The sequence below is a fragment of the Triturus cristatus genome, chromosome 4_2 (assembly GCF_964204655.1).
Source record: "Triturus cristatus chromosome 4_2, aTriCri1.1, whole genome shotgun sequence".
In the NCBI taxonomy this organism is placed as follows: Eukaryota; Metazoa; Chordata; class Amphibia; order Caudata; family Salamandridae; genus Triturus; species Triturus cristatus.
The window spans coordinates 56,197,221-56,217,856 of record NC_140586.1 but is presented as its reverse complement, the minus strand read 5'-3'; the positions used below and the strand labels follow the sequence as shown (position 1 = coordinate 56,217,856).

Genomic DNA, 20,636 nt, shown 5'->3' with positions numbered 1-20,636 from the left:
TATTGATCGCCCCGGATTGGCCAAGAAGGGTGTGGTACACAGATCTTCTCCACCTCTCCTCGTGCCCTCCGCTCCATCTCCCTCTGAGGGCAGACCTCCTCTCACAGTCGGAGGGGCAGGTTCTACACCCCCACCTCCAGAGCTTACACCTTCATGCCTGGAGATTGAACGGGGCAACCTGAGTTCTTTCTCTCTCCCGCCTGATGTGGTGGATGTTATTTTATTGGCCAGGCGACACTTCACCAAGTCCATTTACTCCTACAGGTGGTCCAAGTTTGTAAAATGGTGTGGAGAGAGATCCATTGACCCTTTAAAAGCCCATCTTTCTGAGGTGCTCCAGTTTGCTCTTTCCTTGGCTCAGCAGGGCTGTGCTGTGGCCACGGTCAAGGGCTATCTTTCGGCCTTATCGGCTTTTCTATGTCTACCTGATCAACCGTCATTATTTAAATCTCCGGTTGTACTGAGGTTTATCAAAGGCCTTACAAACAAGTTTCCTCCTACTCCTTTTGTAATGCCACAGTGGGACCTTAATCTTGTCTTAACTTTTCTGATGGGGTCCCCGTTTGAGCCTCTTCATAGTTGTCCTCTGTGGCTGTTGTCCTTTAAGACGGTCTTTCTTGTAGCCATAACCTCGGCAAGGAGGGTGAGTGAGCTTCAAGCTCTTAGTTCTAAACCCCCTTTTCTAAAATTACATGCTGAAAGGATGGTACTCAGGACCAGGGCTGCTTTCCTGCCCAAAGTTGTTACTCCGTTTCATTTGGGGCAGTCTATTACTCTCCCTGTTTTTTATCCTCCTCCTCATCCCTCCAAAGAGGAGGAAAGACTTCATCGCCTGGACCCAAAGAGAGCTGTGAGCTTTTACTTGGACAGAACGAAGGACTTTCGTCTGGACGATCAGCTCTTCGTGGGTTATGTTGGACATTCCAAAGGAAGAGCGGTGCACAAGCGCACTCTATCAAGATGGATCATCCTTGCCATAAAGATCTGCTATGCCCTGGCTGGTAAGGTTCCTCCTGAGGGTATTAGGGCTCATTCAACTAGAGCTAAATCGTCTACATCTGCTCTGGCCCGGGGTGTTCCTGTGGCAGATATTTGTAAAGCCGCGACTTGGGCCTCCCTCCATACTTTCGCAAAGCATTATTGCTTGGACTCTGAGATGAGGAGGGAGGGCCACTTCGCGCGCTCTGTCTTGCAAGACTTTCTGGTATAGGAAGGTGGACACCCTCCTCCGGGAGTGAGGACTGCTGTGGGAATCTATTCACAAGGTGAGGAATCCACTGGCAGATGTATCCATCAGAAGAACAAGTTACTTACCTTCGGTAACGCTTTTTCTGGTGGATACAGTATCTGCCTATGGATTCCTCACTGGCCCACCCGCCTCCCCGTTGTCCACCTTTGTATACCTTAAAAGGTGTCTTGTTTGAGATGTTGTTATGCTTTCTGGTACATTTGTAGGAAATGCTTATTTTGTTTAGCTTTCCTTTTGTTTATGTACTGTGTATATTTGGTTGTATATTGTATACTGTGTATACTTTGAATCTGTTGTTGGGCCACCTGTGCGCCTCGGAGGCACGGAAAAAATGGGTGGAACTGACGTCATCACGCCGACGTGGCTGTCTTATGGCTCCGGTGACGTCATACGGAGTCGCGAGCGGAGCCGATGCATTATGACATCGACCACGTCGGCGTAGAGAGCCGGGGAAAAAAGTTCTGTGGAATGCTGGCGCAGGGGATATTCACAAGGTGAGGAATCCACAGGCAGATACTGTATCCACCAGAAAAAGCGTTACCGAAGGTAAGTAACTTGTTCTTCTCAACCAGGCATTGGTTGATGACCAGAACACAGCGAAGTACACCATTCGGTGTGGGCTGAACACTACTGACTCACTAGGCAGGGTCTTGGCTTCTGCAGTGGCACTCCACTGCCACACCTGCTTGATGTCCATTGGGTTTTCAGGGGATGTACAGTTGTCTCTGATAGACATACCCTTTGACAGCTTCTGCCTCTTTGGAGACAAGGCTGACACAGCGCTTAAGCACTTCAAAGAGGGCTGAGTCAAGTCCAGATCCCTGGGCCTTTCCTGGGTTTCCTGCAACGGCAACAGTCCTTCACCCCTTCCGTGGCAGCGGCCAAGGCTCTCATGGGCGTCCACAATACCAACCTTGGCCCACCGCCCATGCCAGCAAGCTTCACATTCCTTTCATGGCTGGGGCCCCAGCTCCTATAGAGGACGCCAGATGCACACCCAGTAAGCATACTGTCCAGTCCTCTGACCCCTCACCCCCATGTGCCACAGTCTCAAAACCCTAATGTGGGTTTTTATACAGTAAATCCACCAAGTGCAAAACCAACATTCCAGAATCTGATGTGCAAGCGAATCTATTGTCCCAGTATAGAAGTGCAGAGAAAACATTCAAGCCAGTGTATATAAAATTGACTAAAAGTGTACATGTCAATATGATGCCGTAGAGAAGAATCATATTTAGTCCAAACAAAAAATGCAACTCATGCATACGCACAACTAATCTCCTAATCCTAGCCTGAAAAGATTATAGATAGCCATCACCATGGCAATCCACAAGTGTAACATTACTCAATGCAATTCTTACCTTCATTCTTATAAACCGACGTCGGGGTAAGATTCAATATTTTATCTTAGATTACTAATTGTTAGAATTAAGGAATTCAGTGACATGACTTGTATTCGTATACAGATATTAATGACCTGTGCTATACTGATTTTGGATGAAATCGGTTTGGTGGATTTACTGTATAAAATCCACATTTGGGTAATCAAATTCAATTCAAATAGACTTTATTCGGATTTCAAAAACCATCCATAAAAGCACAAAATAAATTTAAAAATACACATATGATACTACAATTTTGGGCCACAACTTATCATTTACAAATATAATTTATAAAAACAGCAATGAAAACTCAAATGACCTTTATACTGTACAATGCATAAAACCACCTTAGATACAATATATAGCAGTGTATAGCAAAGGATAAATATAGGTATTATGAAGACAAGACAAGTGCGTTATAACACATTAGGTTAGTGCAAATCATGTTTTAAAGTGCAAAGTGCATATCTTGGTATAAAATTAATCAATTCTCAAGGACCTGCGTGAGCATACAATAGCATTAAGAAAGTTGCTAACTCTAAAAATTAATTCATCAGATCCCAACATTAGAAAATGTCTATAAGCATGATTGAGGTCGGTCAAATCATGTTTTCTACAATAGGGGATTAAATAGTGCCTTGTAAACTTCATGTAAAAACCACAGCCAAAAATAAAATGTAACATACTCTGGGTTCCACCATGGTCACAGGGGCAATTTAATTTTTCCAGATTTTTAATGTAACCCAATGGAAAGCAGATAAGATTAATAATACTCCGGTCCCTGAATCTGAAGAGTAAGGTCCTCTTCCATCTGCCCAGTTTTTTACGTAAATAGGGCTGTGGTAACATCGAGAATTCAAGGGATGATTCCTGGATTTGTAGATAATTGATAGTAGATGGTTTCACAGAATCTACTCTTTCCCTCTCTTTATGGTAATGCTGATAGAGTGCCCTTCTCACTAGATTTTTATGGGAGCCATCGATCTGGTCGGGGTATGTAAAAAGATGACCATAATTAACACTCATGAGGCTCTTTTCTACCGCATTAATCCAGGGGATTAAGTCGACATTCTCGCAGTTCAAACAGTCCATAATAATCTCGCGGGACAAGGAAGCTGCCGGGTTTTTCCAGACCCTTAACCAGAACAGTGCGGGTCTGGCTCTTATAAAATCCTCAACATAATGTAGTTTTAATTCATTATGGCATACAGTAGTTGGTGCACTAATGACTCCCCCCAAAATTTTCCGGCAAAATCTGTTCTCTTCTCTCTGTAGTTCGGAACAGTTCGAAGACCCCCAGACTTCAGCCCCGTATGTGCCAGTTGGGAGGCATTGGCTCCGATAAATTTGTAATAAGCTGGAAACCACGTCCGCCTGGCGCGGTTGGCGGAGAGAGATAACAGAGTTAATCGATTTTGAGAGTTTATTTCTCCCCATTGCAACGTGGGGTTGCCACGAGCCGCTATTAGAAAATAGCAGACCCAAATATGGGAAAGTGCAAGTGCTTTTTAAGGAGTTTTGACCTATCACAATCTTTGGGATTTTATAGTTTTTAGGACCACAGGTCATTATAAAAGATTTACTGAAATTAGTGCACAAACCTAAGTCAGACATGTAGTCAACGAATCCCGATATTAAAATACGCAGGGCGTTCGGAGTGCGGCCCATGAGTACCGCATCATCCGCGTAGAGTAACGCCGGGATTGGTTTCTTGTTAATCATAGGGACGTCTTTTGTCAGGTTACATAGAGAGTGGGTTAATTCATTGATGTATAATATAAAAAGCAAGGGGGCCAGAACGCAGCCCTGTCTGACCCCCTTGCCTATTAAAATTTCGTTTGAGACCTCGCCTTCATTATTTATTCGGACGCGGGCCTTCAGGTTGCGATGGAGGTTGGCCAAAAAGTGGACTAGTGGTTCATCTAAGCCGTAGTTTAAAAGAATGGACCATAAGCGGGAACGGTTTACAAAATCAAATGCTAAGCTTAGGTCCATGAACCCAAAATACAGACGGGAATGTTTAGCTCTTGTGTATTTAGCCATTATAAGGTTGAGGTTCAGACATTGTTCCACCGTGCCAAGTTTGCTCCTAAAGCCTAACTGGCAGCGGTGGATGATAGAGTTGTCATCTGCCCATGTGCTAATTCTGTCAAATAAGACCCTGCCAAGGACCTTCAGGGTATTATCGATCAATGATATTGGTCGATAACACCCCGGGTCCAGCCTATTTCCCTTTTTGAAAATAGGTACAATAGTACTACTGGACCATGTCGGGGGGATAGATTTCTTACTCAAGTTGTTAAAAAGATTACAGAGTAAGGGGGCCCAGAAGCTTGTGTTGGATTTAATCTGGTCGATAGACAGGCCATCCGGGCCTGGTGCCTTGTTACCGGCACTATTTCCAATAGCTTCCTCTACCTCCTCTAGTGTTATAACTATAGTACTGTCTGGGGAATTATCCTCGGTATGATTTCCAACTTCCGCATATAGTTTCGAAAAGTGGGTGACCCATGAGTCTCCTGTGATATTGCAGTTGATCGGGGTGATGTTACTTCCCAGGGCTCTCAAGTTCTTTACATCTCTCCAAAACCCAGTTGAGTCTTTTAGGGCAGCAGATTTCGTTAGATTATCCCAGTGACTTATTAAAAGCTCCTCAGTTCTAACTTTTAGTGCGTGTTTATATTTAAAGCGTAGTGAACTGACAAGGGACACATCTCGGGGTTTAACTGCCAAGGCCTTTCTGAGTTCTCTATTGGCCCTCGAGCAATTAGTGTCGAACCATCTTTGATCGGTTACATTGTGTTCTTTTGACGGTCTGGATATTGCCCTTTTTATAACTATGCATAAATCACAAAAAGACTTAATTATGTCGGGGCCACCGAATGCTAAACATTTGGAGATCAACAGAGGGTTATTCCTGATCACAGTAGATAGGATCTCTTGGTTGTCGATCCCTCTCCAGACAATCCTGAGCCCGTCTGTAGAGACAGTGATATTTTGGGCTCCTGTCTCATAAGGGCCTATAGGTTTATTGATAGATTTAAGTTGGATTACTATGGGCAGATGATCGCTATATGGGCTACTAACAACCTCAGAACTAAATAACACTTCACTAAGGAGGGAAGAGGTAAACATATAATCAATCGTAGTTGAACTACCACGGCCAATGTAAGTAGGGGCCGGCTCAATTCCCTCAGGGGATCCACATAGGCTCATTACATCATCTAAATCCCTGCTATGTAATAAATCCAATAATTCGGCACCTCGTCTACAAGGCGGGGATGTATGGTGGATGTGGGCATTAAAGTCTCCACCAACACAAATGCCATCGAATTGGCCAAACTTTTCTCCATTTGCAACTTCATCAATAAAATTAAACAGTTCCAAAAAAATAGGATTTGGATGGTTAATAAAATCATTATTATAAAAGTTTATAAGACAAATTCTTAACCTTGCAACATATTTCACAGCTATCAGATGTTTACTGACCACATGTAAAGGTTCAATTTTCACGTCTTTAGAAACTTTTGCCCAGATGGATAGACCACCACTTGGTCGCCCCGAAACGGAGGGCAAAGCAGTAAGATTATGGGAGAAAAAACCCTCCAGTAATTGAGGACATGTGCACCATGTTTCCTGCAACATTACCACATCAAAGTGACTTATCCATGTAACCCATTCTTTAATTTTCATCTTGCTTGAAAGCCCAGCAATATTCCAACTAATGATACTAAGAGTATCAATTGGTGGAATAGTGGTGCGAGAAGGGTGGGCAATGGGAAAGTCGGGGCGTGCTACAAGGGGTGAAATTAATCCATCTGGACAGGACTCAGGGGTGTTTATAGATTTTGCCATTTCCAAAGGCATTGTACTAATAACCTTATCCGGTGTAATAGTAGAAGTTAATAGTGGTCAATCTAGGCTACCTGATTCAGATAGAACAGAGAATCTGTTGGATAAAGGAATGGTATTAGGGGCCGTTTGAAATATTCTGTGTGGGGGCCTATAAAAGTAGCCCAATGGGTGAAGAGTTATGGCAGTCGATGTACTGGCATAGGTGTTGTGTGTGTCTAAAAAGAATCTAACTGAGTTCGGATGTCGGAAGTTGATCACTATGCAGTCCCCACTGATATTTTTGTGTTGTGGGCCCACCCAGCTTACCCGACGGGTTGATATAATCTCATTAGATATGTTCCATCTTGCCCCTTTATGTTTAGTCAGCCAATCAGTGCATTTATTGTGCAATTGTTGCCATGACTCGCTTTGGTTTTCATTAAGGGCTGGTACACCAGCTAGCACAAGAACATATGGGCAGGCTTCTGGGGGTAAGTGAAGTGATGGTCCTAAGTTATTAGTGGTGCTATTTCTTACTGACGCACCTCTGCTTGCGCTTACACTCTCCGGTTTATTGCCTGTCCTATCTTTTCGGGTTACTGATGGAGTAATAGTAGGATTAGCGTCCGAGCTCATGGTATTAGTAGTGGCTCTTCCTGCTGCTCCAAAAGAATCATGATTTGGGCCCTTAGTCAGTGCGGGTAGGATATTGGCTAAAGTACTGCTAGATGAGACGGCTTTAACCGCTGTTAAGCTTTTAGTATTACTGTGGCCGGAGTCATCAGCAGTGGCCAAACCCCCCTCCCTCAGATCATTGCATAATGATTCTAATTTGTTCATAATTTTTTCACCCCGGGCGACATCCACACTCATAGTACCTTTCCTTTTAATTTCCTCTTTTTTTACAAGGGTTTCGATTTTGTCCAATCTTTTAAAAACAAGATTAAATTGCTTAGCTATTTGAATTTCCACTTGCTTAAAAATGGTATCAACGATAGTTTCAATCAGATTGCCATTGACTTTGGGTTGGGTATTGCGGTCAGTGTGCTCGGTCTGGGTACTGACCGAATTGTCAATAGTCTCATCACATGATATAGGGACCCCACAAATACCCTTATCCCGGGCAGGAGACTCTAGTCTACAAACAGAGACGGTGGGTCTTCCCGCTCCTTCATCCGATGGTGAGAGTTGCGATGATAAGTCCTCAATGGTGCCTGATAACACTATTTCACAGTCATTTCCTTTATTTTTGTTCCATAAACTTTGTGGGGTAGGTTGGTTTCTGCAGTGACTTGGTTGTTTCCTTTTGTTTATGGTACATTTCACTGGGCCTCTCTTACGTTTCTCCCTTGTTGTTGTGTTGGGACGTGTTGTTTTATCTGGTGCGGATTCCACTAGTTGGTCAGTTACAGGTGCAGTCACCAAGCTGGTTGTATCAGTAATGGAAGTTACAGTGTCAGTTTGGGCTGATGTTTTAATAACTGTAGGGGAGAGAGGGAGACCCAAAGTAGGAGAATCGTTAAGGGACTGGGAGCATGGCAAGGTAGTGATAGGAAGTCCAAAGGACATCCTGCGTTCGGTGTCAGCAATCTCGTTGGTAACCATGGTAAGGGCATTAGCCAATAATACATCAATCGATGAGGGCAGCTCGATAGAGGTAGCAGAAATAGCAGGTGTGGGCTTCATCGTGCGTTTCCCCATAGTTTATGTAAATACCTGTACGGCTTGGCGATGCAAGGGGGGGGCCCAGCCCAGCCTCGTCCTGCCCCGGACGGCCACAGACGGCCCGCCCTCTGCCCGGGCTCAGCCCGGCGACGCCCGCGCGCGTCCCGCGACGCGGGGGGAACCTCTGCTGAAGTAGCGCCTCCGGCGCGCTTTCCGGCGGATGTGGGCGGGTACTGGAGGGCTGCTGGGGACTGTAGTCCTCCTCCACAGCGGCCTCGATGTAGTGGGAGGCGGCGAGGGAGACTACTGGCGACTCTCTGTCCCCCAGCCCTGGAGCCCTGGAGCCAGGAAAGGGATTTGGCGTGGCGCGATGTTTGCTGTACAAGGTATGATCCCCCCTTGGGTAATCAATTGGGGTCACCATGATGAGGATTTGAAACTGTGATATCTGATATGTATTCTCTGTTTGGAGCCTTGAGAAAGTCAATGGTGGAACCCATACCATGACGTGACACGTGTTGGTTATTGGCTACTACTAAACTTTGTATCTGTCACGTTGGTATATTGTCAAGAATAAGAAAGAAAAAGAACTTGGTTTTAAATGCAGTTGTCAAGATGGACATTTGTTTGAACATCAGTGCTAAGGAAAATGTATATCATTTTATTTTTCAAGACCGGAGCCGACCCGGGTCTTAGGGGCGGGACCAAGGCAAGAATGGAGGGCACTGTGAGTGTGCATGAAGGTTTGGCCGGCTGTTGTTGGACGGCCAAACTGTCATGCACACTTAGATGTCCCCTGCAATAGCACTTAGATGTCTCCAGGCTATTGCTGGAGAACGGTTATATAGCAGTGGGGTAACCTGAAAGGCCACTGGACTCGGGAATATTGTGGTACAAAAATTAGTGTCACAGTGGTGAACAGTTGCACAACATAAAAATACAAGAATTGACCAATAGAAAACAGCAAGAAACTTCAGGCTGCGGATTTGGAAGGTGGGTTTGGCGGGCTCTCAAAATGTTCGCAGGTGTTTGTGGATTGATTACAAAGGCCAAGGTTGATCAGTAACCTGTGGCTGCGGGCTGCTGAAAAGTCCGGTAGTGTTAGCTGTTAGCCTGAAGTTTCTTGCTGTTTTCTATTGGTGCCTCCCATTTTCCCTCACATTGGTCCTGATGAAGACACCACCCCTAAGGCGCAAAGTCTCCTGTACTATATAGGGGTCGAAACGTCGACAGTGTTTTGTTTTATTGTCAAAGATAGATGACAGACATTCTATATCTGCATCTAACTAATTATGTTATGATTTGTCATATATGTGCATGCCAGGTGTCTGGCTGGATAGGTTGTAAATATTGGTTGCTGATGTATATAATGCGCACTACCTTCCCTCTTCACATCACTCTCACAAATGCCTCCCATGCACTTGCCACCCCGCCCTTTGTGCACCTATTTCAAAATGTCTAAATGTGACATACATTGTGATTTATGACTTGATTTACTCTAATCTTGTGATGAACTAAAATCACAGCCATTTTTGGAATGATTTAATGGTGATGTAGAACTTTGACTAAATAACAAAGATCAATTCTTGTATTTTTATTGCTGGAGAACAGCAGGCACTGTCTTCCAGTCCCTCTGGGAGTATATAATCAGCCTGCTCCGCCCAATCCCAGCACTGCTGTCATGCTGGGTAATAGTATTACCAGCATGAGAGCAGCATCTGGATTGGCGCAGGGAAGTCTGAGAACCTGTGATCGGGAGAAGAGCACTGAGGCAGCAGGTACATTTTAATTTCAATTTATATATTCCCTGTGCTGCCTAACCACTTTTCCCTCCTGGCAGCCGCCACTGGATGTGGTTGCTATTCCTGCTACTTTCTGGTGCAGAAAAAGGAGGGAGGCCTTCGTCCTGAACTAGATCTTGGCTTCTCAGTCAACCGAAGGGTTCGCTTCAGAGGACTGAGGGGATTTGGACAAGGTTTTCTTCCGGTCACTGTCCTTGATGGATGTGTGAATACAGGAAGTGCTCACCTAAGTCCTGACCATGTTGTAACACATGTGATTACTTGGGCTACCACTTTTGTATGGTGAAGGTAAGCTATCCTTATTTCACCTACATGAAGATGTGCTCGCCAATTGGATAGGGATCCTATATCTTAAGTACCCTGATGAATGCCCCGGACCATTCATAGACCATCAGTTACGGGCAGCAACATGTTGACAATAAACTGAATGTATTGGCTATTGTACCCATAAAACATACCCCTTTTTGTTTTTAAGATTTAACATATGCCTAGGGTACCCACTAATAAAGGGAATTCCCCCGGTTTTATCCTAAGATATTTTTAATATCTGGATCCCCATTCTATCCAGCTATCATACTTGTTTAAGAACTCCCTCACAAAATGGAGGTCGAGTCTGCCCTCAATCAATCAATCAATCATGGGTTTATAGAACGCACTACTCACCCATAAGGGTCTCAAGGCGCTGTGGGGGAGGGGGGTTCAGGCAGCTCCGAGGTTATCCGAAAAGCCAGGTCTTGAGGTCCTTTCTGAAGGCTTGTAGTGTAGGGCTTCCTCTGACACTGAGGGGGAGTTTGTTCCAGGTCTTGGCCATGATGTAGGAGAAGGATCTTCCCCCCGTTTTGGCTCTGTGGATGCGGGGGATTTGGACAAGGGCTAGGACGGCGGAGCGGAGATTTCTCTTGGGGGCGTGGAAGGAGATTCTTTCTTTGAGGTATTGGGGTCTGGTGTTGTGGAGGGTTTTGTAGACATGAGTGAGCAGTTTGAAGGTAACTTTCTTTTCTATGGCGAGCCAGTGGAGGTCGTGGAGGTGCTGGGTAATGTGGTCGTGTTGTGGGATGCTGAGGACAAGTCTGGCTGTGGTGTTCTGGGCGGTCTGGAGTTTGGGAAGGAGTGATTTGTTGGTTACGGCATAGAGACCGTTTCTGTAATCCAGCCTGCTGGTGATAGGTGCGTGGGTGATGGTCTTCTTGGAGTCGGGGGGATCCATTTGAAGGTCTTGCGGAGGGTGTTGAACAAGTGGTGGACACAACGTTGATCTTTCGGTTCAAGGTGAGTGAGGAGTCGAGTATCATGCCTAGGTTGCGGGCGTGGTCTGTGGGGGTGGGAGGGTTTCCGAGGGCGGGGGGCCACCAGGTGTCGTCCCAAGCAGAGGGGTGGATCCAAAGATGAACACTTCCGTTCTCCAAGTTGAGATTCAGGCAGCTGCTGCTCATCCAGGCCGCGACGTCCTTATTTTCTTCCTGGAAACTGTGCCTTGTGGTGTTGGGTTCCTTTGTGAGGGAGAGGATGAGCTGGGTGTCGCTGACGTAGAATACTATGCTAAGTCCGTGTTTTCTGACTATGGTTGCAAGAGGGGCCATGTAGATGTTGATGACCATGGGGCTGAGGGAGGATACTTGGGGTACTCCGCATCTGATCTCTATGGGTTCGGAGAGGAAGGGCTGGAGTCTTATTCTGTGTGTTCTGCCAGAGAAGAAAAAGCAAATCCAATCTAAGGCAGTTCCCTGTATGCCGGAGTTGTGGAGTCTGACGGCTAGTGTGCGGTGGGAGACGGCGTCGAAGGCCGATGAGAGGTCTAGTAGAATGAGGGCTGCAGTGTGGCCTTCGTCGAGGGGGTGGATGTCGTCAGTGACGGCTAGGAGGGTGGTCTCGATGCTGTGGTTGCTGCGGAGTCCAGATTGCGATGAGTTGAGGATGTTGTTTGTTTCTATGAAATGCGTTAGCTGGGTGTTGACGATTTTCTCTATGACTTTGGCGGCGAAGGGGAGGATAGAGATGGGCCTGTAGTTCTTGAGGTCTGTCGGGTCAGCCTAGGGCTTCTTGAGGAGGGGTTTGACTTAGTCGCATTTCCAGTCGTCGGGGAACGTGCCTGTTTCGAGAGCGCAGTTGGTGCCCTGGTAGTATCATCTTAATAGGGTGGGGTAGGAAGCTGTGATGAAGCATGCCATATTACATGGGTGAGGCTACTTTATCCAGAAAAACTTTCTGGAACGGTGGGGAAATGTCAGGACTGAGGTGCACTGACAAAACTCTGTGTGGGCCTCAGGACTGGAATAGTAATGGGTACTGCCTGCAGAATTAGGATACATTGTTAGACCACAGATGGTGCTTAACGAGTGGAAACTGTCCAGATTCCCAGTCTGACTCCTGCAAATTATCATGCCTCTGTCCAACACAGGCAGCAGCATCCACACATTCACCATGGGCTGTACCATGCATCACTGGTCACTCTTTACAGATAATTTAATTTATTTTGTCTAAGTCGTGTCATGGCTGTGAACAGTTGAGGTCATGCGTAGCACAGCTGGAACGTCAAGCTTGTCCACCACAACCAGTAGTTCAAGAGAAACAACACCCATGGAATGTAACTTTGCAAGTTTCTAAGCGGAGATAAATGGAGACTTTACAGGGTTTCTAACCTCCTCCTGCTCTGGATCTATACAAAATACAGACGCGCTCTCAGCCGACACTGCACTCCTTGCTACCGGGAACAGAGTGGAGACTCCATCACCCACCAAGACTTGTTTCTCCCAGGAGGGAGGGGCCAGCAGGCGCGCTCAAGAGCGCCACAGCACCACCGCTGTGCGGGACGTGCTCTCAGCCGACACTGCACTCCTTGCTACCGGGGACCGAGTGGAGACTCCATCTCCCACCAAGACTTGTTTCTCCCAGGAGGGAGGGGCCAGCAGACGTGCTCAAAAGCGCCACAGCCCGGGCCAAGGGCGGGCCCGTCCTTGCCCATCATCGCCCGGAGGAGGCTGGGCTGGGCCACCCCCCTAACACATGTTCTTGGACTTGGACTGCAGACCGAAGGTATTGTTACGGACCTTCTCCAAATTGTTTTTATTTATCCCCAATAATATCTGCTCTATACTTGGAGACTTGGTAGACTTGGTAAACTGCTGTTTTCCTTTTTGGACCCAACTGGTGTTTTTACCCTTATATTTCTGGTGGGGCTATCTCTATTCATTTCGTCATTCGATTTGTGATTTGGGGTGTTTTTCACTGCACAGAGGTGTCACTGAAAATGTGTAAACGCAAGGGTGTGACTAGTACTTTAGATGTGGTCAGCCCCAGCCTCCCTCGGAAATTGATCTACCCCACACGGATCTACCATCTGAGCCAAGGATTGTATCAAGATCTAGGACTATCAACACACCTACCGAGGTTATTGGGGTAAACGAGGACATGCCGAGTGAATTAAAAGTGAAGCGAAGGAAAGGGGCGGGCACTCAACAACCCAAACAGAAGCGGATTCACCAAACTCACACCGTGGTGCCTAAAACTTGTACTACTGGCACACAGACGGATGTTGTTCCTTTTGTATGTAATGTTCCTGGGCATTCCACGATGGACATTGCAGGGGGGGAATACTTGGACCGCGTGTGTGCTTATTTGAAAGATCTGATTGATAATAGCTTTGTTTCTCTGAGGGGTCGCCTAAATCAACTGGACTCTACTATAAGCAACTTGATTGGTAACTACGGGCCTTCACAGATTGCTGTAGAGGGTCTGGGTCCTGCTGTGTCTAATACTGAAGCCATAATCCCCTCAGTGCAAGTACTGGCTAGGCTAACGTCCATTGAGGACCTGTTAAAAAAAAAACATGTTGCACGTGCTACCGATCCTTTGAAAATCCCATATTAGTGGATGGTGCCACTTTAGCCCCGGTTCTTCAAGCTAAGCCCCTATTTGTACCAGATAAAGCGCCTATGGGACCCAAGAGTAGTACTAGCCTGACCCATAATTCTATTAAGGGCCATGCTAAGCATCCCACCACTGCTCCGTTAACTATCCAGCCCGAAATTCTTAGGGATAGGACGGAGAGTCATTTGAGTCTGCCCCCTGAAGCTACCCCATTGACTATAATTTTGGCGAATGTACCATCTCTCACCCCCCTGGCAAATGAATCATGAGAGGCACTGAGAAACAAAGCCCTCTGGTGGCTCGGAAATAAAACCGGACTAACAGAGGCCTTGTTCAGTGAGTTTAAAATGGTGAGAAGAATAGGATGGGTAGGGAGAAGTGAAAAAACACTCCCCGGGGATTGTATTGTTCTTAGCTTCAGATCCTCAGGAGATCTTATGTAGACTTGGCAGTGACCATGTGTCCCAGAGAGGAATCAACGTCCTACCCTTAGGATATTTTTACCCGCCAAGGATCCAACCCTACCAGCCCTTACAGCAGAAACCTACAATTTTTAATAGTCATTACCAGCCCAGTGTACCCCTTCAGAATAGATTTGACATTCTTACCTCTTTGGAGACATTTATTGTCTTACATCTGATGTGGGCTCTGCAGCACATAGTAGGCCACTCGAAACTAATTTGTTAAGTTCCAAATCGGTATTTATTGCTCCGATGGAACTCAATGAAAAAGTCAATTGTGCTGGTGGGGCCACAGAGGGGAATGCTATCTCTGTACCTAGGGGGACATATGGTGATGCCCAATCTGATAGAGCTGTGGGGGAGGACCACTGTGCACCTGGTATAAATGAGCCGGGCTCTTCACTGACTTTAGTAGATCCCGCCCACTATACAAATAACACTGCTTTTCATATAAACATCTCTTTTGCGGACAGTGGTTATACCGAGTCTGCCACTAAGGGTGACCATAGGCCCAGCCTACTGAATGTTCTTACATGGAACGTTGCAGGTTTAATTACCAAACTGTCCAACCCTGACTGGCTTAAGTTTAAATATGATTTGGACATTCTCTGCCTGCAAGAGACTTGGGCACTTGAAACCCTGCACATTAACGGGTTCAAAACATTTTGTACCCCGGTTGTGTCCTCTAGTCATGGGAGGAACAAGGGTGGCTAATGTATTTTTTTATCCCACAGGTTGAATGTGAGCAGGGTGGCTTTGGCGGCATCCAATACCTATTACCAAATATTAACAATGGATATCGACAAGTCGCATTGTACAGTCCATCTAAATTTTTATAATAACATCCCTGCCCTTACTGTGAGGGAAGTTTTTAGACAGGTGCGTGAGGACCTGGACACAATCTTTAGGAACACAGAGAAAGACCTCTGTTTAATTTAGGGGGGGGGTTAATGTGGGCCCATGCACCCAGGTGTGTGGGAGTCAGTGTGGCTTATCATTGGAAGACGACACAGACACTTCTCATTTTGCACACACCCCTCTTGGTGAAATGTTAAATTTGGTCAAATATTCTATGGATGTGGGCTTTGTAAATGACCTTTGCTCACCACCCATAGTGTTTGGTAGTACCTTTAATGGTCGTGGGCTGTCCTCTATTATTGATTTCTTTTTAATTTCTAATAGAAACGCTGATAGATTGTATAATTCTAAAACTCACACGGTGGCCTTTAGTGACCACTTCCCTATTAGTTTTATTTTGGATCTGCCGTCTAGAGTGTTCTCCACTAGATCAATGCCCACCGAGCCATTACAAGATATTGCCATTAACAGACAAAACGGTTATACCATTAGATGGGCCGGAGTGGACACTTTGCAATTTACCAAGTGCCTTTTAACACAATGTAAATCAGATTTTCTGACTTGTCATGATGAGATGGCAACGGATATTAATATTTGCAATTCTTATCGTAATATCTCACTGGCTATTCAAAATAATCTGACACCAAAATCAAAAGGCACCCCAAAGGGCAAGCTTGGCTGGTTTGACTCCCAGTGTAGTAAGTCACATGCAGCCCTTAAATCCTTGTTGTATGAGTCGAGGAGGGACCAGGAAGCAATTAAAAGGGCTAGGGTGGCGTATAAACTGTCCATTAAAAAACGCAAAGAGGCAATTAGATCAGAACTGTGGTAGGCCCTGAAGAAAGCATTTGCCCTAAAGGATATGAAAGGCTTTTGGAAGGCCGTAAATGTCCCATTCTTGGCCCCAAAAAATTTACCAGGCCTTGAAAACGCGATCGGGGAGGATAAATGGGTGTCCCACTTTTCAAATGTATATTGTAACAACGCTACCCCCACTAATTGTGAGGGTTCTAGTCCAGGTTCCAGAGGTTATCTCCCAATTTGCATTGATTTTAATATGGACAAGGTGATCCTGGCCATTAATGCTAGTGTGGGAGGGAAATCCCAGGGACCAGACAGTATACCAGTGGACCTCTATAAATCCTGTCCCTTGCTTTGGGGCCCATTTCTAACCCTGGTACTAAGGGCCTGCTGCACTCAAGGTTTCACTCCAACCTGGACAGAGTCCACACTCGTCCCTATCTTTAAGAAAGGCGACAGCAACGACCCGGCCTGTTATAGACCAATTTCACGGCTGGATTCCATAGTGAAAGTGGCCGGGAGTGTCATTTTAAGTAGACTTCAATCATGGGTCGAGGCTGTAGGCATTATAGCAGAGGTCCAGTATGGATTCCGCAAAGGACTTGGCACCGTGGAACAGAGCTTGAATCTGAGTCTTATAATGGGGAAATATACTCGGGCAAAAAAAGGGAGCCTTTTCTTGTGCTTTGCCGACCTGAGCTCGGTATTTGATTGCGTCAACCAGAAGAAACTTGGGTGCATCTTAGAGGACATGGGGGAGGAAATTCAATTAATACATTTTTTAAAACAGTCCTACTTAGAGGCCCGGGCCAGGGTTCGCTATGGTAGAACCGGTGAGCTTACTGGTAGCTTCCCTATTAGTAAGGGCATACGACAGGGATGTGTTTTGGCCCCCCTTCTCTTTACCCTCTATTTTAATAGTCTGGGAGACACCTTATCCAGGGTAAGTTCAGACCTACCAAGGATGGGCAAACGGTCAAATGGAACATTGCTATATGCAGATGATGCAGTTTTGTTAGCCCGTACTCCGATTGGCTTACAAATAATTGTGACAAACTTTGTATCTTTCATGTCAGATCTTGATTTCAAAGTTAATATTTCTAAAACTTTCATCATGAAATGCAATAAGCCCAGTGTTAAGTGTCGTGACATTCACATTAATAACGAAAAACGTAATTTTACTAATCACTTTTTATATTTGGGAATTGTTTTTGATAACATGGGTTCCTGGGCCATAGCTGCTAACTGCAGAAAACTGCTGTTTGCCAAAGCTATTTGGCGCTTTGATTAATTTCGCCAGGAAACTGGGAAAGCGCCCCATAGACGACCTGCTGGTTATAAAGCTAAATGCGTCTCAGTCGCCCTGTATGGAGCTGGTATCTGGGGCCATGTAATTGTGGAGTCTCTTCAGCAGGTCGAGAATGGGTTCCTGAGGTATCTCCTTGCTGTGCCAAATAGCACGGCTACGTACATCTGCCATGCCGAACTGGGGCTGTCGTATCTGTCTGGCCTTATTAAAATTCAGCCAATTTAATTGTGGCACAAGGTGTGGACAGGAGCATACACGGGACTTAACAAGGACGTTATTAAGGACTGTATGAACCTCCAATATGTAAATTGTTTTCCCTGGCTTGTATATATCAAAACCTTTATGAACGATATAGATCACCCCGCGTTTTTTAACTATCCTGAAAGCCAGTCTTGCGTTACAAGGAAGGAACTGAAGATATATCTAAATCATTTAGAGTCGATCAGGCTATCCTCCAACATTATGAAACCAACGGTCAGAGCCAATCAATTGCTTTTAACTCGGGTGGGGATTCCACCTTATTTATTATTACTCTTAGTAACTATGATAAGCTATTACTTACGCGCTTACGTCTAGGCAACTTTCACAATTTGGTTAACTTCCCTCAGCCAAACGACTGGTCACGCCCTCTCGGTCTATGTCCTTGTGATGATATTGCAGTACAGTCAACAATCCACATCGTATTCCTTTGTAAGTTTTATATCTTACTTAGGAAAAGGTGGCTACTGCCTTATCTGAAAGTGCTTGGTCTGAGACTTTGCCGACCTGCTTTTACTAACTTACTAATCTTAGAAGATGAAATTGTCACTGCCCACATTGCGAAATATTTGAAGGTGGTGGTAAGAACCAGGAAAACGATGCAAGGCCTGACCTTTGTGTAATAGATAACTGCTCCCATCTATGCAAAGGCAGTCTACCAACATGAGATTATGGCACTGATTGCAACTTCTTAATGTTTTAAATATTTAAGATCAATTTGTAATTCTTTAGACGGCTGCTATTGTATCTTAAAGTTTTACATTTTTGTATTTATATTGTTTTGATATATCTTGTGCTTTTATGATTTGACCTGACCAATGCAAAATATGCTTAACTATATATGCTTTGTGGCAATGGCCTGATATATGTTTCGATTTGTGAAAGTACACTAATAATAATCATACTTATAGCACATACTCCTAACTGAATTTTTACAACTTGATAATAAGTGTTTCTTGCTACCCAATGGAACCCATTTTATAAATCTTAGAATAAAGAAACTGTGTTCAAACCTGCAAAGTTTCAAAGTTATGCTTAGCAGGTTGCTTGGAACTGTTGAAAGTGGTGCATGACTTACTCAGTTGTTTTAATAAGGTTGCAAAGTGCATCCCACTGGTAGAATACAGATCTCTGCAACATAAGCATTCATCCCACTCGTAGAATACAGATCTCTGCAACATAAGCATTCACATACTGAGCTGCTGTGTAACAACACAAATCTATGGCCCTGACTTACGTTAGGCTCTGCAGCAGGCACATTAACCCTGTGCGCTTTTTTATGTTTCAAACCTGATTTTATGATTCACACAAATCACTCCAGCAGATGCATTAACCTGTAGAATTAGTTTCTCATTATGTGCGAACCTTGTTGGTTCCACAAAGGCCTGTCTCTACAGCTGTTCACTTACCCCCCTACCCTCGTTTAAAATATAATATACTTATAACCAAGTACGTAAGCCAGAGAAGGTTTTATCATAATGTTTTTTACGTGAAACTATTTTTGTGTGTGGGGGGGGGGGGGGGGGGGGGGGGCTCGAAAAACGGATAATACAAAGGATGATTGTAATTGACTCCGCCCCACGCGACTCAATTCCCAGTCTGTGCCCCCGGAATAAAGAAGGGTTTCTATTTCCCGCCACGGCTGGGTGCATTTCCCACTATGGGAATATCAGGGGTACTGAGGCCACGGTTGGGGTATTTTGCTCTCTATGCGCTTTTTTCTCCCCTTCTTCCCGACCCCTCCCCCACCATCGCCCCTACCCGCTGTTTGTTATTTCTGGCCCACTCCCCACGCGCCCCTGTGTGTAGCAGTGTTCCTGGCACACAGAAGCTCCTGTCCCCATCTCAGAGACCCACTTAGTCTGAAACTCCACACCTTTAGGAAATACAAGTGACCTCTGACCCTTCCAAAGTGGGGCTACTGTTATTTGTTTCAGTCCCAGACTACACTAGAGCCGCGCTGTGAGCGTGCAAGTGCGCACTGTATCGAAGTTCACTAAAGCAGTACAGAGAATGTGCCGTGGGTACTTTAAAAGCGAGCACGGGCGCCGGGCGTACTAATACCTGATCGCCGCGTCCCTTTACACAAATAATCACACTGCGCAGTGCATGCGCACCCTTTACAAATGATCACGCAAACATTGCGCACTATCCACAGGAGCACACCGTGCAGTTCCCACAAAAAAGACAAATTGTGCAGTGCTGGTACCAAGTCGTATGCACAGTTCTGTGATCGCAACGGGTTTGGTGTAGGGATTTGTGCACCGCAGGGAGACTGACTGTGCAGTGCGCGGCATCCTAATCATACACCTGTTTCCCTCCAAGACGGAACACAAATGCTCCCTGCCCCTAAATGCCCCAATCAGGCCGTAAGCCCGCATCTACCCTTCTGGAACCCTCTCGCTCCCTTGAAAACAACTCTCGCGCATGTCTGGAGACTTAGTCAATCTCGATCATCCTTCGCCTCGGGGTGCTAAGGTTGTGGCGCAGGCTCTGCGCGGTCTTCCAAACGCCTAGAAATGCCCCTCACCACCATTTGCGCACTAAGACAGCCCTCACCCGCTGCGGGGACCCGCCAGTGTTAGCTTACCATGCCAGCAGCTGCCCAGATCCGGCAAGTCCTGGCGTCGAGGGTCTGACGGCGCGCGACGTGTAGTTCGGCTGGTTCTACGCGCTGCGGACGTGCCTTGTCCGGAGCCCACATGCGGCAGCGCGTGCGTCGGATTGCGCAAGGCGCCTGGCGCGGCACGGCGCTCTTGGACCGCGAGAGGGGCTGTGCTGCCGCTGGCGCTTCGCACATCTGCACAGGCTCTCGACGTCCTCTCAAGTAAACTTGGCCCCATCATCGCTGAACTTCCTGTTATTAACTCGCGCATTCCTGCTGCAGCAGCGCTACTACTCACAGCCGTCCCCAGGGCCTCTCCATTCCTTTGCAGACTGTCCCCCTCATTCCACCCCCGTGCCCGGCAGGCCCCGTGGGTGCTGCGGGCCTTGGGGTGGGCAGAGTCACCAAAGGGCTGCTCCCAGGGCGAGGTGGAAAGACACCACTCCAATAGATGAGATATGAGAGAAAGAGCTTACATGACTATTCAAAGCAAGGGCGGGCACAGTGTGAGCACCGGAGGGCCCGGCAGGACTTGCTGGAGTCAG

General features: G+C 46.1%; 1 protein-coding gene across 2 annotated transcripts in view; it reads right to left on the bottom strand.

Annotated features, from left to right (window-relative positions):
• The window catches only part of PODNL1 (podocan like 1), a 173,291-nt gene extending 152,908 nt beyond the window's left edge, over window positions 1-20,383 (bottom strand). For both annotated transcript variants that reach the window (XM_085600486.1, XM_085600487.1), the window contains exon 1: window positions 20,077-20,383. In XM_085600486.1, the coding sequence (XP_085456612.1) occupies window positions 20,077-20,286 (210 nt within the window). In that variant the 5' untranslated portion in view covers window positions 20,287-20,383. The remainder of the gene's footprint in view (window positions 1-20,076) is intronic.
• Window positions 20,384-20,636: the final 253 nt, after the last annotated feature.